At 46.6% G+C, this 20,312-nt stretch overlaps 2 protein-coding genes and 1 pseudogene across 2 annotated transcripts; all 3 read left to right on the top strand.

Moving 5' to 3' along the window:
* Positions 1-375: 375 nt before the first annotated feature.
* Positions 376-1,374, top strand: LOC144279806 (olfactory receptor 52B2-like). Its single transcript, XM_077841481.1, has one exon. It carries the CDS (start codon positions 376-378, stop codon positions 1,372-1,374), a length of 999 nt encoding a protein of 332 aa, XP_077697607.1.
* A 13,901-nt stretch (positions 1,375-15,275) lies between these two features.
* Positions 15,276-16,323, top strand: LOC144259708 (olfactory receptor 52R1-like; annotated as a pseudogene).
* Positions 16,324-17,533: 1,210 nt separating this feature from the next.
* On the top strand, positions 17,534-18,532 carry LOC144279803 (olfactory receptor 52H1-like). The gene has a single exon (XM_077841466.1). The coding sequence runs from the start codon at positions 17,534-17,536 to the stop codon at positions 18,530-18,532; it is 999 nt and encodes a 332-aa protein (XP_077697592.1).
* Positions 18,533-20,312: the final 1,780 nt, after the last annotated feature.

Raw genomic sequence — 20,312 nt, 5'->3', positions numbered from 1 at the left:
CTGCCTTTTGGCGAAAAAACTTGGCAGTATACACAAGGCCGAGGGACCAATAAGGGATAACCAGTATCCACTCGTGTTTCCTGCTGGTGCCTATTAAGGTTTCCCACACCTTGATGTGTAGGAATTATTGACGCAGGGAGCACCATCAAATATGGAATTGGCATTAGTAGGGTCAGTTGTTCATAATACATTTATCTGAAAATTGATATTTTCATTTTTCAGTGTGTGAAGAGAGACCAACCTGCTTCTTCATGAGATCATCCTCCAGTAGTGCATGAAGTCTCATATTAACATTGTCTCTAAATCCAGGTATTTGTCTTGCAACCATCACCCAAGACCCTGGGCACATAAGGAAGTCAGGGGAATGTACAGTAGATGCAGGAAACACTGTTCTGCCTCAGTGTTGGACACCTTCATTCCTACACCATGTCAGATTGCAACTCAACCGACTTCACCAACCCCTCCACCTTCATCCTGCTGGGCATTCCTGGCCTGGAGGCAGCCCATGTCTGGATCTCCATCCCCTTCTGCATGATCTATGCCATAGCCATCTTGGGGAACTTCATCATCGTGTTCATTGTTAAGATGGAGACGAGCCTCCATGCGCCTATGTACTATTTCCTCTGCATGCTGGCCATCACAGACCTGGTGCTGTCTACATCAGTGCTGCCCAAAATGCTGAGCATCTTCTGGTTCAATTCCAGGGAGATCAATTTCAGTGCATGCCTCACCCAGATGTACTTCATTCTCAGCTTCTTTATGATAGAGTCTGGAATCCTTGTGGCCATGGCTTTTGATCGCTATGTGGCCATCTGTGACCCCCTGAGACATTCCACCACCCTGACAAACCCTGTGGTGGCCAAAATTTCCCTGGCCGTGGTGCTGCGCGGCATCATGCTCATACTGCCCACTCCCTTCCTGGCAAGGAGGTGGCCATATTGCAGAACCAACATCATTCCAAACACCTACTGTGAGCACATCACTGTGGTGAAGCTGGCCTGCACCGACATCCGCCTCAGTAATTACTACAGCCTCTCTGTGGCATTCTTGGTGATCGGTCTGGATGTGCTTTTTATTGCGATGTCCTATACCCAGATCCTCAGGGCCATCTTCAGCCTCCCAACAAAGGACGCCCGCCTCAAGACATTTGGGACCTGCGGCTCCCACCTCTGTGTCATCTTAGCCTTTTACATCCCACCTCTCTTTGCCGCCCTCACGGAACGGTTTGGGCACAATGTGGCCCTGCATTTGCGCGTTCTCATGGCCAACATGTACCTCCTGGTGCCCCCCATGCTAAACCCCATCATCTATGGGGCGAAGACTCAAGAGATCCGGAGTAGGCTGCTCCAGCTCTTTACTCAGAAAGGGACCTAAAATTTTCTGCTGGTGCTCTGGTTCTCAGACCGTACTCCGTGCAGAACTGGCTGGTGACATGGTGCTGGGCCCTCTTCCCTGAATCACTGACTGGAACACTGAGGCCCCACCCCTCTTCCCTGCCTCTTCTCCCAGCTTCCACCCCTGCTCTGCATCTTCCCCTCATGGCCCTTCCTGCAACTCTCTCCCCTCCTCCCCCTGTCATTCTCTGGATCATCCCTGTGACACTCTGCACTCTAAAGCACCCTATATTTACCATGGTGATGTAATTATGGTATGTTTTGTACAAAGCATGTCCTGTGAGGTATCATTCTAAAAATCTTAATCTGCAAGTTTGTTTAATTTCCTAAGTAACCTGCTTTGGTCTGTTTGCTATCACTTATAATTGCGTAACATCTACCGTTCTGTAGTTAATAAACCTGATTTATGTTTTATTTGAACCAGTGTGGTTTTGAGTGAAGTGTTTGGGACTCTTAGCTCTGCTAACAAAGGTTGGTGAATATCTTCCCCCACTGAGGGGAGGGCAGACTAATGAGTTCACACTGTACAGATCTCTGTGTAGTGCAAGATGGTATAATTTTGGGTTTATGGTCCAGTAGGGGTGCAAGGCTGGGGAGCTGGGAAATTCTCTGGTGCCTCCATTATTGGTCCATGAGTGACTTAGGTAAAGCACTCAAGTAACTTAGTTGGATGTGTGGCCACCACCTGCTGTCATTCTGGGTGATAACAGGGCCCAGAGGGGCTGGCTGTGTGTCATCAGAAGAGTTGTGGGAGAGGCCAACCCAGTTGAATGGTTTTGGGGGCACAGAGGTTTCAACAGCTTCCAGGCTGTCCCCCAAAACAACAACCTGGCACCCCTATATTCACCACTGTTATATAGTTGCCACAAATATAGCTTTTATATCATTGCCACAAAATTTGTACAAACTGTGTCATGTGAGGTGTCACTGGAAAAACTATGGTTTGCTGAATATGATGATCCTATTTGTATGCACGTCTCATATTTAAAATCTGAACATATGAATATTGATTATGTACCTGTATTTCAAATGTGTTTGCTCCTGTGGTAACTCCCATAAGGTAATTTACATCCAGTCAAGCCAGCGCTTTGTGAATGGACTATTCAAGTTGATGGCCCGTCGATGAGCATAATGGGCCATGGGAGAAGCTTCTCCCCACCGGATGGACTTTCCTGTAGATGTTGTAGCCAGAATATGGGTAATGGCCTCTGCTATGACTCACTGAAGCACGCAAGGGCATGTGACCAGCTATGTGACACCAGACTACATCTTGTGCCTGTACTTTCCCACTAATTGTGTTGGGGGCTTTGTTTGGGACAATGAAGTTCCCTGCACCTGGCAGAAGCTATAAAAGGGGGCAGTGACATCGTCACTTGGCCTCACTCCCCCCGCTCCCGCAAACTCAACATGTCAAAAGAAAAGATTTAGAGGGAAAAGATTTTGACTGGGGAGCTGGAAAGGAGAAATCCCGGCCAGTGTATGGAAGACTGATCAACTGTTTGTCCCATCAGGGTAAGATACTGCTTGATTCAAACCCTGTCTAGTTTAGGGAACTCAGATGGTGATTTTGCTGTATCTCTTAGGTCATCTACTTTGGTCTCTGCACTTTGTTATAATCACTAAAAATCTATCCTTCTGTAGTGAATAAAGCGCTTTTATGTTTTTTTTACCTAAACCAGTGTGTTGTTTGAAATGCAAAACGGAAATCTGCTCAAGGAGAGGGGCTGGTGCATTGTCCCCTCCACATTGAGGGAGGGGCAGACTTGTGAATAAACCAGGCTTCTGACCAGGGCAAGATGGTACAGCTCTGGGATCCTAAGCTGGTGAGCTGGGGGGAATTGACAGGAGCCTTGCTATTGTTGGTTAATGAATGGCTGGCAAAAGCATTCATGTAACTCAGCCGGGCGTGTCCCTGCCTGTGAATGTTTGTGTGAGTGTAGGACCTGGAGGGGTCTGCACATGATCACAGTGTGAGAGGGGACTCAGACTGGTGTGCCAGAGAGCTCAGCAGTACCCCAATTCCAGGTTGCACCCCGGGGAAGTCCTTCACAGTGGCACAGTGAACAGGGTAAAATGCACAACTTGCTCTGAGTGAGATTTGCACTTCATACACTGGTGTAGAAATTTTAAGGAAGACTTTAAGTGTGGTGGCTGGAGATCAGTCAAAGAGGTTACCAGTATGTTGTTTTCTGGTTGCTTATTTCAGGAAAGGGAAGTAGGGACAGAAAAGTAACAAGATGAGTGCAAAGAGCTAAACAATTGTGAAATCGGAGCTATTTAGATTGCAGGCATTAGAAAAATAAAAAGAGCAGCGGAGAATATTGCAGCTAAAGCTGGCAGAAGCTGCCAGAGCTGAGGCTGAACACAGAAGGGCTATGGAACTAAAACAAGAAGAAACTGAGGAGAAAGAGAGAGAGCGCGGACTCACCAGTTGGACTTGCTGGAAAAGCAGAACCACTCCACCGATTCCCACCTCTCCAAAAATCCTCAAATGGGAACAGCTGCATCCTGCATACAACGAAGCAGGAGATATTGCTGAATACTTCACTTACCTTTGAGAGACTGTGTGTGATTCATAAGGTTCCTGATGACAAGAAGATTCCCACTTTAGTTGCTAATTTAACTGGTTAAGCTGTGGATATATTCAATAAAATGCCATCTGATGATGCTTTAGATTATTGTAAATTCAAAGAAATGGTTTTAAAACCATTTCAGATTACCCCTGAAATGTATAGAGTGACATTTAGGAATCTTAAGTGGGGTGCTGGTACATAACGTGAAATATATTAACAAAATGGAAGATTTGAAGGGAAAGTGGGTAAGGGGCCCAGGTGCTACAAACTTTGAAGGAATGTTTGATCTAGTTGGTCAGGAGCACGTCTTAAAAACATGTAAAGATGATAGGTTTCAGAGTAACAGCCGTATTAGTCTGTATTCGCAAAAAGAAAAGGAGTACTTGTGGCACCTTAGAGACTAACCAATTTATTTGAGCATGAGCTTTTGTGAGCTACAGCTCACTTCATCAGATGCATACCGTGGAAACTGCAGCAGACTGAAGATTACTTTAGATAAGCTATTACCAGCAGGACAGTGGGGTGGGAGGAGGTATTGTTTCATATTCTCTGTGTATATATAAAGTCTGCTGCAGTTTCCACGGTATGCATCTGATGAAGTGACCTGTAGCTCACGAAAGCTCATGCTCAAATAAATTGGTTAGTCTCTAAGGTGCCACAAGTACTCCTTTTCTTTTTATGTAAAGATGATGTGAAACAGCGTCTATAGGACAAAAAGTTGAAAACTACAGACGGAGGGTTTACACTTAGTGGGAAGTATGGTCCCATTTTACCCCTTCCTTCTAATCCCCAATCCTAATCTCCTGTAAAAACAGAAGAGTCCAGAATTATCATTGTAATTCCACTGATCACCTAAAAAGTAAATGCTCTGTGCTCAGAGGAAGCAGGCAGCAGGTAGCTCATGCAAATGCTGCAATTATGAGCACAGAAGCCCCTCAGGCACCTGTCACTTATCCTACTAGGTTTGTAAAATTAGCCTCTGCACAACTAGGCATGAAGCACGTAGTTAGGATGAGTATACTGCAACAAGGTGAGAAAATCCTTGTGCCTTTGGCTAAAGTGCACACAGAAACCCAAGGTTTGGAAGCTGTATTATCAGTGAGGGTAGTAGATGACACCCCTATTGATATGCTAATTGGCAATGATTTCTTTCATGTAGCTCAGGCTGTTAAATTGTCTGCCTGCAGCAAGAAGGAGCATTCTGCTGGGACCTCAGAGGGAAAGGGGAAAGTCTCAGGAACTGGTGAAGGGAAGAGAGAGAGTCTCCTTGATTCCTCTACAGCAGTGGGAAACTGCATGCTTCCGGGGTAGGGGTGGTTCAGACCAGCTCTTGCCCTTCAGCTGAAGGCAGCTCTGACTCAGGGAGAAAAATGTCTATGTTGCAGCTAAACAAGGGACAAGTCCAGTGCTAGGCAGCATAGGGAGATGTGTTCCAGAGGGGAGCCTAGAGAAGGGAGATAGAATCACAGAAATCACTGAGGAGGTGCGTGTGAGTTTCTTTAACACTGCAGCAGGAGGCAACACCACCCCAGGAAGGGAGGGGCGTGTAGAGCCTGCCACAGAGACAACTGTCCAGGTTGTTAGCTGTGACTCCTTCATGGCTGACTGGGGGATAGATTCCACTCTAGAGAGCATAGGAGTAGGTGTCCTAGGTGAGGCCCAAAGGAGGAAACTGGGGGACGAATAGTGGGAGTACAGGAATGTCTCCTAACTGATTACATGGGGGAGGATGCCCAGGACAGAATGGACGATTCAGCATTTGTGCTCCCAGGCACCCAACCTGTTGCTCAGCCTTTGAGAAAGAACTGACCTCCGGAAGAGGAGCCATCACACAAGTTGGGCCATTTCCTGCACAAATCCAGGTTTTCTCACTTTTCGGCCCCCCCACCCCCCCAAACTCACTCTCCTGCTGGTAATAACCCATCCAAAGTGACCACTCTCTTTACAATGTTTATGATAATCTAGGTGGGCCATTTCCAGCACAAATCCAGGTTTTCTCAACCCAGCAGAAGAAGCTGTCCTATCTCCGGGCCTCTCCTTCTGCCCCTCCACCCCCACGAACATGATACAGTTCTGTGGTGACCTAGAATCCTATTTTCGACGTCTCCGACTCAAGGAATATTTCCAAAATACCTCTGAACAACATACTAACCCACAGAGGCCTCCCTACCAACATTACAAAACGACGGATTCTGGGTGGACTCCTCCTGAAGGTCTAAACAGCAGACTGGACTTCTACATAGAGTGCTTCCGCCGACGTGCACGGGCTGAAATTGTGGAAAAGCAGCATCACTTGCCCCATAACCTCAGCCGTGCAGAACACAATGTCATCCACAGCCTCAGAAACAACTCTGACATCATAATCAAAAAGGCTGACAAAGGAGGTGCTGTTGTCATCATGAATAGGTCGGAATATGAACAAGCGGCTGCTCGGCAGCTCTCCAACACCACTTTCTACAAGCCATTATCCTATGATCCCACTGAGAGTTACCAAAAGCAACTACAGCATTTGCTCAAGAAACTTCCTGAAAAAGCACAAGATCAAATCCGCACAGACACACCCCTGGAACCCCGACCTGGGATATTCTATCTACTACCTAAGATCCATAATCCTGGAAATCCTGGGCGCCCCATCATCTCAGGCATTGGCACCCTGACAGCAGGATTGTCTGGCTATGTAGACTCCCTGCTCAGGCCCTATGCTACCAGCACTCCCAGCTACCTTCGAGACACCACTGACTTCCTGAGGAAACTATAATCCATCGGTGATCTTCCTGATAACACCATCCTGGCCACTATGGATGTAGAAGCCCTCTACACCAACATTCCACACAAAGATGGACTACAAGCCGTCAAGAACACTATCCCCGATAATGTCACGGCTTACCTGGTGGCTGAACTTTGTGACTTTGTCCTTACCCATAACTATTTTACATTTGGGGACAATGTATACCTTCAGATCAACGGCACTGCTATGGGTACCCGCATGGCCCCACAGTATGCCAACATTTTTATGGCTGATTTAGAACAACGCTTCCTCAGCTCTCGGCCCCTAACGTCCTTACTCTACTTGCGCTATATTGATGACATCTTCATCATCTGGACCCATGGAAAAGCAGCTGTTGAGGAATTCCACCATGATTTCAACAATTTCCATCCCACCATCAACCTCAGCCTGGTCCAGTCCACACAAGAGATCCACTTCCTGGACACTACAGTGCTAATAAACAATGGTCACATAAACACCACCCTATACCGGAAACCTACTGACCGCTATTCCTACCTACATGCCTCCAGCTTTCACCCAGACCACACCACACGATCCATTGTCTACAGCCAAGCTCTGCGATACAACCGCATTTGCTCCAACCCCTCAGACAGAGACAAACACCTATAAGATCTCTATCAAGCATTCTTACAACTACAACACCCACCTGCGGAAGTGAAGAAACAGATTGATAGAGCCAGAAGAGTTCCCAGAAGTCACCTACTAGAGAACAGGCCTAACAAAGAAAATAACAGAATGCCACTAGCCGTCACCTTCAGCCCCCAACTAAAACCTCTCCAACGCATTATTAAGGATCTACAACCTATCCTGAAGGATGACCCAACACTCTCACAAATCTTGGGAGATAGGCCAGTCCTTGCCTACAGACAGCCCTCCAACCTGAAGCAAATACTCACCAACAACCACATACCACACAACAGAACCACTAACCCAGGAATCTATCCTTGCAATAAAGCCCGTTGCCAACTGTGCCCACATATCTATTCAGGGGACACCATCACAGGGCCTAATAACATCAGCCACACTATCAGAGGCTCGTTCACCTGCACATCCACCAATGTGATATAAGCCATCATGTGCCAGCAATGCCCCTCTGCCATGTACATTGGTCAAACTGGACAGTCTCTACGTAAAAGAATAAATGGACACAAATTAGATGTCAAGAATTATAACATTCATAAACCAGTCAGAGAACACTTCAATCTCTCTGGTTACGCAATTACAGACATGAAGGTCGCTATCTTAAAACAAAAAAACTTCAAATCCAGACTCCAGCGAGAAACTGCTGAATTGGAATTCATTTGCAAATTGGATACTATTAATTTAGGCTTAAATAGAGACTGGGAGTGGCTAAGTCATTATGCAAGGTAGCCTATTTCCCCTTGTTTTTTCCTGCCCCCCCCCCCAAGATGTTCTGGTTAAACTTGGATTTATGCTGGAAATGGCCCACCTTGTTTTTCATACACATTGTAAGGAGAGTGCTCACTTTGGATAAGCTATTACCAGCAAGAGAGTGAGTTTGTGTGTGGGGGGGGGGGGGGCAGAGGGTGAGAAAACCTGGATTTGTGCTGGAAATGGCCCAACTTGATTATCATACACATTGTAAGGAGAGTGATCACTTTAGATAAGCTATTACCAGCAGGAGAGTGGGGTGGGAGGAGGTATTGTTTCATGGTCTCTGTGCATATAATGTCTTCTGCAGTTTCCACAGTATGCATCCAATGAAGTGAGCTGTAGCTCACTGAAGCTTATGGTCAAATAAATTGGTTAGTCTCTAAGGTGCCACAAGTACTCCTTTTCTTTTTGCGAATACAGACTAACACGGCTGTTACTCTAAAACCTATCTCCCCTCAGTCACCTTTCTCCAGATCTCATTGGCGAGAGTGTCTCCAGTCTCCAGCCTGTTTCTGTTCACCTGCTGCTTCTCCCCTAGAGGCTGAGTGAACCCCCCTGGGATTGCGCACAGCTAGATCATAAATGGTGCAGACTCCTGTGTTGCTGCTGCAGATGCCGGGGTGAGAGAGGTGTGGGAAACGGCTGCCTGCAGGGGATTCCCAGGGAAGACACGCCTGGCTCGGAATGCACAGGTACCCATCTCTTGCTGAGGAGCTCACCTGTTCGACACACCCACTGCAATGTGGGCGAGATGAGCTAGAGAATAGGTCTGTGGTCCTTTCCACTCTGCGAAGCCATTAAACATTCTGGGGCCCTTGCCACAGGGGATGTGTTTGCGCTAATTTCACTGGCCAAAATGTTCCTCTTTCCTCTACCCCTGGCTGATGGCCTCCAGCAGGTGAGAAGGGACCTGCAAGGGTCAGCTAGTCTAACCCAATACAAAAATGTAGGATTTGTTGTGTCTAAACCATCCAGGACACATGCTATCCAGCCTCCTTTGGAAAACCTCCAGTGAAGGAGCTTCCACCACCTGCCTAGGCGACTGTTCCAATGTCCTGCTGTTCTTACAGTGAGGGAGTTTTTCCTGAGATTTAATCTCAATCTGCTCTGCTGTACTTTGAACCCATTGCCTTTTGTCCTGCCCTCTGTCTCAAGAGAGAAACAAATTTTCCTCATCTTTTTATGGCAGCCTTTCAAATATTTGAAGATTGCTATCATGTCCATCCTTAATCTCCTTTTTTCCAAACTAAACATACCCAGTTCCTTCAGCCTTTGCTTGCACAGTTTGCATTCCATCCCTTGGATCATCTTTCTCGCTCACCTCTGGATCCTTTCCAGTTTCTTTACATCCTTTCTAGACTGGACCAAAATTACACACAGCACACCAACTGAGACCTAACCAGTGCTGAGTAGGGCGGTACTATCACCTACCATGACTTGCATGCTATGCCTCTGTTAATGCAACCCAAAATTGCATTTTACAGCAAAAGAATCCCCACCCCCGAGATCTATTGCTATATCAACCTAACCCCGATGTAGAGAGAATGAGGTCGGGAGAATTCTTCCATCGACTTAGCTACCATCTCTCGGGGAGGTGAATTACCTACCCTGATGGGAGAACCCCTGTCATCCATGTAAGTAGTGTCTACACTTCGGTGCTTTGCAGTGTTGCTGTAGTGTTTTAAGTGTAGACAAACCCTCACGCAGAGCTTCCAGAAAAGCATCCAGTCTGGATCTGCAGACATGGGGCGTTGGAGAATCCACCACTTACTTCCCTTTGCAGTGCAAATCATTTGGCCCATATTTCCGATTGGAATTTATCTGGTTTCAGCTTCCAGCCATTAGGTCTTTCTCTGCCTTTCTAAACTAGATTACAGAGCCCATTAGCACCCACTGTTTTCTCCCCAGGGAAGTCTCTGCTTGATTGTCTTTTTGATGAGATAAATAGATGAAGCTCTTTCAATCTTTCTCTGTCAGGCATCTTCTCCAGTCTCCAATCATTAATATATTTTTTTTCTGCACCCTCTCCAATTTTACAACATCCTTTTTGAAATGGGGACCCCAGAACTTGATGCAGTCAGTTTCATCAATGCCATGTACAGAGGTAAATCCTTCCCCTGCTCCAACTCACCACTCCCCTGATTATGCATCCAAGGATTGCATCAGTCATTTTGACCAGAGCATCACACCGGGAGCTCACGATGAGTTGGTTGTCCACAATCAACCCTAAATCCTTTTCAGGATCCCTGCGTTCCATAATACAGTGCCCTAGTCTGGGGGTCGGGCTGGTATTCCCTGTTTCGAGAGGATCACTTTGCATTTCACTGTATTAAAACATTTTATTTACATGGGCCCAGCTCAACAAATGCTCCAGATCAATCGGTATGCCTGCCCTGGCTTCCTCATTGTAACCACTCTGCCAATCTTTGGGTAGTCCGCAAATTTTACTTGCAACAATAATCTATTTGCTTCCAGATCATTGATGAAAATATTGAATAGCATCTAGCCTGGAACTGATCCCTGCAGAACCCCACTACAAACCCCCCCATTTGCGGACAATGGCCCATTGACAACTGCTTTCTCAGATCTCTCAGATAGCCAGCTTTTAGTCCATTTAACATTTCATAAAATCTACTGGTATTGTACAGTGTTCATTTTTTAAACTGAATGTTTTCCCCTACTAAATCCAATGCCTCAGAGAAGTCGAAGTCTGTTGCATCTCTTGGTTCCCTTGATCAACCAAACGTGTACTTTCACGCAAGGATGAAATCGGATTTATTTGACAAGACCTGTTTCCATAAACCATGTTGTTGACAGGAATTAATTAGACTCCTAGACTTCTTTTTAAACTTATCCCATATCAGCTTTTCCATTGTTTCCTGACTGCCTACTTCTGGTTCCGATTGAGATGTGTGGTTGATCGGTCAGTTTATAACTCTGGTGTTTCTATCTCTGAGGTTCTACTGTAGATGCTGTTTAACATCCTCTGTGACTGCTAATGGACTGGAAAGTGTTTCATCACCGTGTGTGATCTGAGTACCTGATACTGCTCCTTTCCAAACGCAGAACAAAAACATTTCTTGAACACATCTCCCTTTTCTCCAACATTAACAAGTTTCCTTTCTCCCTCTCGGAATTGGCCTTTACCTTCTCTAGGATTTCTTTTGTTCTTAACAACCTCCTTTTTGTTATCCTTAGCCCTGCAAAGCATGGATTTCCCCCTGATCTCTGTAATGTCCCGTATCAATTTTCATAACTTCCAATTTGTATTGCTTGCTATCTATTTTCCCTTTTTACAATTTGTTATATACTGCTTCCCACCCCGCCCCGCCCCCCTTGCTGCCTTCACTTTCCTACTGAACTGGGTTTTTAACCAAAGTTCTCCACTTTCTTGACTGTGGAATCAACGCTTTTTAGCTCTCTCATAAATTCTTGTTAAAGAACTTCCATTTTTCATTCCCATTTTTCTTTTTAAATTTTTCCTCCCACTCAGTTTTGCTGATCATTTGTCTCCTCTTTGGGGAATTGGCCCTTTTGAAGAGTATCTGTAGATAGCTATTACTGGCTGGGAGCTGTTCTCTGTTTGTCCATTCATTGTAATCCGTTCCATTCTTTTATTTTATTCTCCTCTATCCTATGCCTCATTATTTGTCTTCTTTAAACTAACCAGTCCCAGACTTTTCAGTCTCTCCACATATGGCAGCCTCCCCCTTTCTCACAGCCTGCCTGGGAAATCCCCTTTCTATCTGCTACATCCTTTATAGAGACTGGGTGACCAAAACTGAGTGCATCTCCAGACAGGATATTCTCCCTCCCATTCCTTAGGCATCTGAACATTGTCTTTGTTGTGGCCACTGCCGCAAATGAGCAGGTGTTTCTGTGGAGCTGCTATCAATGATGCCCCAGTCTTTTCCCTGAGGTGGGTTCTAGTTGGGATGTTTCCCCCGGCACATGTCTTGGCAAAGGTGTTTTTTTCCCCACTCTGAGATTTTCAGTAACTAGGTGAATGAGAAGCTTCCTACAGCTTGGCTCTGTAGCCTGGGTTTTATTGCATTAAGGCTATGTGAAAATTGGCAGACTTTTTTCACTGGAAGTTTGGTCAATGACTAAAAAGCCATTAAAGAAAATCGTTGTTGCATGTTCACACTGCCTCTCTCTTTCGGCATAGCATGTCCACACGTGGGGCGGTCGCAACGACAGTGAGAGCAATGCACTGTGGGTAGCTATCCCACAGTTCAGCTCTCCATCTTGTGCACATAGGTGTTGTGGGAAGGCAGAGCAGATCACAGCATATCATGGCTCCAGGCTCAATGTCCCATGATGCATTTATTTCCGTCCCAGCATTTTCCAACGTCCTGTGTGTCATTTTCCAATGTCCCGTGTTTTCTGCTCAGTCTGCCCCCTCTGTCTGTGGGAATGGATCCCGCACAGCTCTCCTAGTTGTCAGTAGCACATCGCGAATGGCAGTGGAGTCAATCTCGAAGCTGCGAAAGCAACAGGAGTCACAGTTGCCCGACACAATGTCTGACACGGATAAGAGCAGCATTAGATTGCTTTTGGCATTCACAGAACAGCTGTGCATGGTGGAACGACATTTTTGGGCTCGGGAAACTAGCAGTGAGTGGTGGAATTGCATCGTTCTGCAGGTCTGGTATGACGCGCAGTGGCTGCAGAACTTCTGGATGTGGAAAGCCACCTTCCTGGTATTGTGTACTGAACTCACCCCAGCCCTCCCGCGCAAGGACACCCAAATGAGAGCTGTGCTCTCGGTGGGAAAGCGCATGGCGATTGCATTGTGGAAGCGCAACTCCAGGCTGCTACTGATCGGTCTGAAAATGGTTTGGAGTTGGGAAGTCGACCGTTGGGGCTGCGTTAACGCAAGTGTGCAGGGCCATTAAGCACATCCCGCTGCATAAGACCGTAACTCTTGTGGACGTGCGTGACATTGTGGATGGCTTTGTAGAAATGCGTTTCCCCAACTGCAGAGGGGCAATAGATAGCACACATATTCCAATTTTGGCACTGGATGCCTTGTGATAGAATATATTAATTGGAAGGGGTACTTCTCCATGGTGTTATGGGTACTCGAGGATCACTGTGGGCATTTCATTGACACCAATGCAGGGTGGTCCTGAAAAGTGCATGACGCATGAATCTTTAGGAACACCGGCCTTTACAGAAAGCTGAAAGTGGGGACTTTCTTTCCAGACCAGAAGATCCCCACAGGGGATGTTGAAATGCCCATAATGCTCCCAGGAGACCTGCCATACCCTTCAACGCCAGGGCTCATGAAGTCGTACCTGGGAAACCTGGATAACAGTAAGGAGCATTTCAAGAATAGGCTGAGTAGGAGTAGAATGATGGTGGAATATGCATTTGGCTGATTAAAAGTGCGCCGGTGATGCCTTTTTGACAGGGTAGACCTCAATGAGGAAAATATTCTCCTGGTTCTAGCCATGTGTTGCATCTTGTATAATACTTGTATAGGTAAGGGCATAAAGTTTTCTCAGGGGTCCACTGCTGAAACAGAACACATGGCTGCTGATTTTAAGCAGTCCAATATCAAGGCTAGCAGATAGCACAATAGGGGGCAATTCAAATCAGGGAGGCTTTACGGCAACACTTTGAAAATGAGAACAAGTAATGTTTATTGCTATGCATGGGATTGTAATGCATAATGAAGTCCAGTTTTGGTAGGGTAGGAAGCAGTTGTGATTGTTCTGGTCCAGGTTTCAATGTAAGGAAATGACGAAACTGCTTGCTAGTTTGCTGCTGCCATCTGTTATCATAACTTCAACAGAAACAAACAAAGAGTACTTATTAGTCAAATAACTTTGCTTTTATTGCCAAAAAACCCACAACACCATACGCACACACACACTACTGAGCGTAAGTCCAGCTTTCATTTGAAAAGGAGTCTGCGGAGGTGGAATGAACAGTAAAGTGAGACTTCTCAGAAATCGGAAAGGAATGAGTGGGCGGAGTTTGGGGAAGACATGGGAAAGAGTTCTGAATGTGCTGAAGGGGAGGGCGGGCACCCATCTGCTCAGTCTGGAGCATCAGGAGGGACTCCAGCATGTTGGTTTGCTGCTCCAAAACTTTTATCAGTCTCTCCATTTCATCCCTAGTGTATGCTTCATTTTCTTTCCTTTCCTGCTTCTCGCTTTCCCTCCACTGCCTGCATTCCGTCTTGTCTGCATCAGAGTATTGCTGCACCTCCCGGAACATATCTTCCTTGCTCCATCTTTGGTGCTTTCTTATCCGGTGAAGACACTCGGCTGGAGTGGAGGGGGTGCCTCCTTTCAAGAACATATCCGGTGAAGCACACGTAACAATAAACAGAAGCATTATTGTTAACTATATGTACAGCATTGAAATGCTACATTAAAGTACACTGCTGGTAACACACCAGTCTCTTTCCCCATTACTCTTGACAAGCAAACATGCCAGTGAACAGTGCAAGCACGGTGAGTGTTCCCATTGGTGGGGACACTGGGCGTGGGAGAAAAGCAATGGGCCAATTACAGTGATAAAATTAAGCAGGGTGTCTACACTGGCACTTTGGTGACAAAAAGTTTGAGTAAAAACCTTGCAACTCTCGTCCAGGTGGCTTTATTATGTCACTGAAACTGAGGAGTTCCGTCACGGATAATGTCTTTGCGGTGTTAACACCTCCACTATTTCGTCACCAAACGCTGCCTTTTGGCGAAAAAGCTTGGCAGTGTAGACAAGGCCTCGGGACCAATAAGGGAAAACCAGTAACCACTCGTGCTTCCTGCTGGTGCCTATTAAGGTTTCCCACACCAGGATGTGTAGGAATTATTGACAAAAGGAGCACCATAAAATATGCAATTGGCATTATTAGGGTCAGTTGTTCATAATTAATTTATCTAAATAATGAAAATATCATTTTTCAGTGTGTGTGGAGCGACCAACCTGCTTCATCCATGAGAACAGCCTCCAGCAGTGCATGAAGTGTCTCATATTAGCACTGTCTCGCCATCCAGGTATTTGTCCTGTGACTATTGCCCTAGACCCTGGGTACATACAGGAAGTCAGGGGAATGTACGGTACATGCAGGAAACACCATTCTGCCTCAGTGTTGGACACCTTCTCCCCTAGACCATGTCTGATTTCAACTCAACTGACTTTACAAACCCATCCACCTTCATCCTGCTGGGCATTCCTGGCCTGGAGGCAGCCCATTTCTGGATCTCCATCTCCTTCTGCGCCATGTATGCCATAGCCATCTTGGGGAATTTCAGCATCCTGTTCATCGTGAAGAGGGAGCCGAGCCTCCATGGGCCTTTGTACTATTACCTCTGCATGCTGGTAGTCACCGACCTGGTCCCATCTACGGCCATCGTGCCCAAAATGCTGAGCATCTTCTGGTTCAATTCCAGGGAGATCAATTTCAGTGCCTGCCTCACCCAGATGTACTTCATTCTCAGCTGCTCTGCGATAGAATCTGGGATCTTTGTGGCCATGGCTTTTGATCGCTATGTGGCCATCTGCGATCCCCTGAGACATTCCACCACCCTGACAAACCCTGTGGTGGCCAAAATTGGCCTGGCTGTGGTGGTGCATGGCGTCTATGCTCATACTGCCCTATCCCTTCCTGGCAAGTAGGTGGCCATGTTGCAGAGCCAACATCATTCCAAACTCCTACTGTGAGCACTTCGCTGTGGTGAAGTTGGCCTGTGCCGTCATCCGCCTCAGTAGTTACTACAGCCTCTCTGTGGCATTCCAGGCAATCGGTCTGGATGTGCTTTTTATCACCATGTCCTATACCCAGATCCTCAGGGCCATCTTCAGCCTCCCAACAAAGGACGCCCCGCTCAAGACTTTTGGGACATGCAGCTCCCACCTTTATGTCATCTTAGCCTTTTACATCCCACATCTATTCGCCATCATCGCACAATGGTTTGGGCACAATGTGGCCCTTCATTTCCATGTTCTCATGTCCAACGTGTACCTCCTGGTGCCCCCAATGCTAAACCCCATCATCGAAGGGAAAGAAATGAGTGGGCAGAGTTTGGGGAGGACATGGGAAAGAGTTCTGAATATGCTGCAGGGGAAGGTCCCATCTGCTCAGTCTGAAGCATCAGGAGGAACTGCAGCATGTTGGTGTGCCGCTCCAAAACTTTTATCTCCCGTTCCATTGCATCCCTAGGGTATGCCCCGTTTTCTTTTCTTTCATGTTTGTCGCTGTCCCTCCAGTGCCTGCATTCCATCTTGTCTGCATCAGAGTACTACAGCATCTCCCAGGACGTATTTTCCCTGCTCCATCTTGGGTGCTTTCTTATCTGCTGGAGTCACTTAGGTGGAGTGGAAGGGTGCCTCCTTTCAAGGACATAACTGGTGAAGCACAAGTAACCATAAACAGAAGCATTATTGTGAAGTACACATACAACATTGAAACACTACATTAAAATACACTGCTGGTAACACACCAGTCACTTTCCCGCTGACCCTTGACCCTTGTCAAGTTGCAGTGGGGGAGGTTTAGGTTGGATATTAGGAAAAACTTTTTCACTAGGAGGGTGGTGAAACACTGGAATGCGTTACCTAGGGAGATGGTAGAATCTCCTTCCTTAGAAGTTTTTAAGGTCAAGCTTGACAAAGCCCTGGCTGGGATGATTTAATTGGGGATTGGTCCTTCTTTGAGCAGGGGGTTGGACTAGATGACCTCCTGAGGTCCCTTCCAACCCTGATATTCTATGGTTCTATGATTCTATGATTCTAAGCACATATGCCAGCAAACACTGCAAGCATGGTGAGTGTTCCCAGGGGTGGGAGACGTTGGGCATGGGAGAAAACCAATGGGGCAATTACAGTGATAAAATCAAGCAGGGTGTTTACACTGGTACTTTGGCAATAAAAATTTTGGGTAAAGACCTTGCAACTCTCGTCAAGGCGGCTTTATTATGTCACTGAAACTGAGGAGTTCTGTTGTCAAAAGCAGCTTTGTCGTACTTACACCTCCACTACTTTGTCACCAAATGCTGCCTTTTGTCAAAAAAATTTGGCAGTATAAACAAGGCCGAGGGCCAATGAGGGAAAACCAGTATCCACTCGTGTTTCCTGCTGGTGCCTATTAAGGTTTCCCACACCAGGATGTGTAGGAATTACTGACACAGGGAGCACAATCAAATATGGAATTAGCAGTAGTAGGATCAGTTGTTCATAATTCATTTATCTGAAAAATGAAAATATCATTTTTCAGTGTGTGAAGAGAGACCAACCTGCTTTATTCATGAGAACAGCCTCCAGTAGTGCATGAAGTGTCTCATATTAACATTGTCTCTAAATCCAGGTATTTGTCTTGCGATCATCACCCTAGATCCTGGGCACATACAGGAAGTCAGAGGAATGTACAGTAGATGCAGGAAACACTGTTCTGCCTCAGTGTTGGACAACTTCATTGCTACACCATGTCAGATTCCAACTCAACCGACTTCACCAACCCCTCCACCTTCATCCTGCTGGGCATTCCTGGCCTGGAGGCAGCCCATGTCTGGATCTCCATCCCCTTCTGCATGATCTATGCCATAGCCATCTTGGGGAACTTCATCATCATGTTCATCGTCAAGATGGAGCCGAGCCTCCATGCACCCATGTACTATTTCCTCTGCATGCTAGCCATCACAGACCTGGTACTGTCTACATCAGTGCTGCCCAAAATGCTGAGCATCTTCTGGTTCAATTCCAGGGAGATCAATTTCAGTGCATGCCTCACCCAGATGTACTTCCTTCTCAGCTTCTCTGTGACACAGTCTGGGATCCTCGTGGCCATGGCTTTTGATCGCTATGTGGCCATCTGCGATCCCCTGAGACATTCCACCACCCTGACAAACCCTGTGGTGGCCAAAATTTCCCTGGCCATGGTGCTGCGCGGCATCATGCTCATACTGCCCCATCCCTTCCTGGCGAGGAGATGGCCATATTGCAGAACCAACATCATTCCAAATACCTACTGTGAGCACATAGCTGTGGTGAAGCTGGCCTGCACCGACATCAGCGTCAGTAGTTACTACAGCCTCTCTGTGGCATTCTTGGTGATCGGTCTGGATGTGTTTTGTATCGCTGTGTCCTATATCCAGATCCTCAGGGCCATCTTCAGCCTCCCAACAAAGGACGCCCGACTCAAGACTTTTGGGACATGCGGCTCTCACCTCTGTGTCATCTTAGCCTTTTACATCCCACATCTCTTTGCCGCCCTCACGCAACGGTTTGGGCACAATGTGGCCCTGCATTTCCATGTTCTCATGTCCAACATGTACCTCCTGGTGCCCCCCATGCTAAACCCCATCATCTATGGGGCGAAGACTCAGGAGATCCGGGATAGGCTGCTCCAGCTCTTTCTTCAGAAAGGGACCTAAAATTTTCTGTTGGTGCTCTGGTTCTCAGACCGCGCTCCATGCAGAGCTGGCTGGTGACATGGTGCTGGGCCCTCTTCCCTGAATCACTGACTGGCCAGTCAAAGAGACATTAAATCCGTTCCTGACCTTACTGTGCTGTGTCAGCGTGACAAACTGGGGAGTCCATCTATGTAGAACTCATAGGGTTGCCACCCTTCTAATTGCTGGGAACTGGAACACTGAGGCCCCACCCCTCTGCCCTGCCTCTTCTCCCAGGTTCCACCCCTGCTCTGCCTCTTCCCTCAAGGCCCTTCCTGCAACTCTCTCCTCTCCTCCCCCTGTCACTCTCTGGATCATCCCTGTGACACTCTGCACTCTAAAGCACCCTATATTTACCATGGTGATGTAATTATGGTATGTTTTGTACAAAGCATGTCCTGTGAGGTATCATTCTAAAAATCTTAATCTGCAAGTTTGTTTAATTTCCTAAGTAACCTGCTTTGGTCTGTTTGCTATTACTTATAATTGCGTAACATCTACCGTTCTGTAGTTAATAAACCTGATTTATGTTTTGTCTGATCCAGTGTGGTTTTGAGTGAAGTGTTTGGGACTCTTAGCTCTGCTAACAAAGGTTGGTGAATATCTTCCCCCACTGAGGGGAGGGCAGACTTATGAGTTCACACTGTAGAGATCTCTGTGTAGTGCAAGATGGTATAATTTTGGGTTTATGGTCCAGTAGGGGTGCAAGGCTGGGGAGCTGGGAAATTCTCTGGTGCCTCCATTATTGGTCCATGAGTGACTTAGGTAAAGCACTCAAGTAACTTAGTTGGATGTGTGGCCACCACCTGCTGTCATTCTGGGTGATAACAGGGCCCAGAGGGGCTGGCTGTATGTCATCAGAAGAGTAAGGGGAGAGGCCAACCCAGCTGAATGGTTTGGGGCACAGAGGTTTCAATAGCTTCCAGGCTGTCCCCCAAAACAACAACCTGGCACCCCTATATTCACCACTGTTATATAATTGCCACAAATATGGCTTTTATATCATTGCCACAAATCTTGTACAAACTGTGTCATGTGAGGTGTCACTGGAAAGACTATGGTTTGCTGAATATGATGATCCTATTTGTATGCACGTCTCATATTTAAAATCTGAACATATGAATATTGATTATGTACCTGTATTTCAAATGTGTTTGCTCCTGTGGTAACTCCCACAAGGTAGTTTACATCCAGTCGAGCCAGCGCTTTGAGAACAATGGGCCATGGGAGAAGCTTCTCCCCACCGGATGGACTTTTCTGTAGATGTTGTAGCCAGAATATGGGTAATGGCCTCTGCTATGACTCACTGAAGCATGCAAGGAAATGTGACCAGCTCATGTGACACCAGACTCCATCTTCTGCCTGTACTTTCCCACTAATTGTGCTGGGGGCTTTGTTTGGGACAATGAAGTTCCCTGCACCTGGCAGAAGCTATAAAAAGGGGAAGTGATATCATCACTTGGCTTTACTCCCCTCCAACCCCCCCCCCCACACACACACACACAAATGCAACATGTCAAAGGATAAGATTTAGAGGGAAAAGATTTTGACTGGGGAGCTGGAAAAGAGAAATCCCGGCCAGTGTATGGAAGGCTGATGAACTGTTTGTACCATCAGGATGAGATACTGCTTGATTCAAACCCTGTCTAGTTTAGGGAACTCAGATGGTGATTTTGCTGTATCTCTTAGGTCATCTACTTTGGTCTCTACACCTTGTTATAATCACTAAAAATCTATCCTTCTGTAGTGAATAAATCGCTTT

This window comes from Eretmochelys imbricata, chromosome 1, assembly GCF_965152235.1.
Source record: "Eretmochelys imbricata isolate rEreImb1 chromosome 1, rEreImb1.hap1, whole genome shotgun sequence".
NCBI classification, from domain to species: domain Eukaryota; kingdom Metazoa; phylum Chordata; order Testudines; family Cheloniidae; genus Eretmochelys; species Eretmochelys imbricata.
Note: the sequence above shows the minus strand (reverse complement) of the source record. Positions and strands in the feature narration are given on the sequence as shown.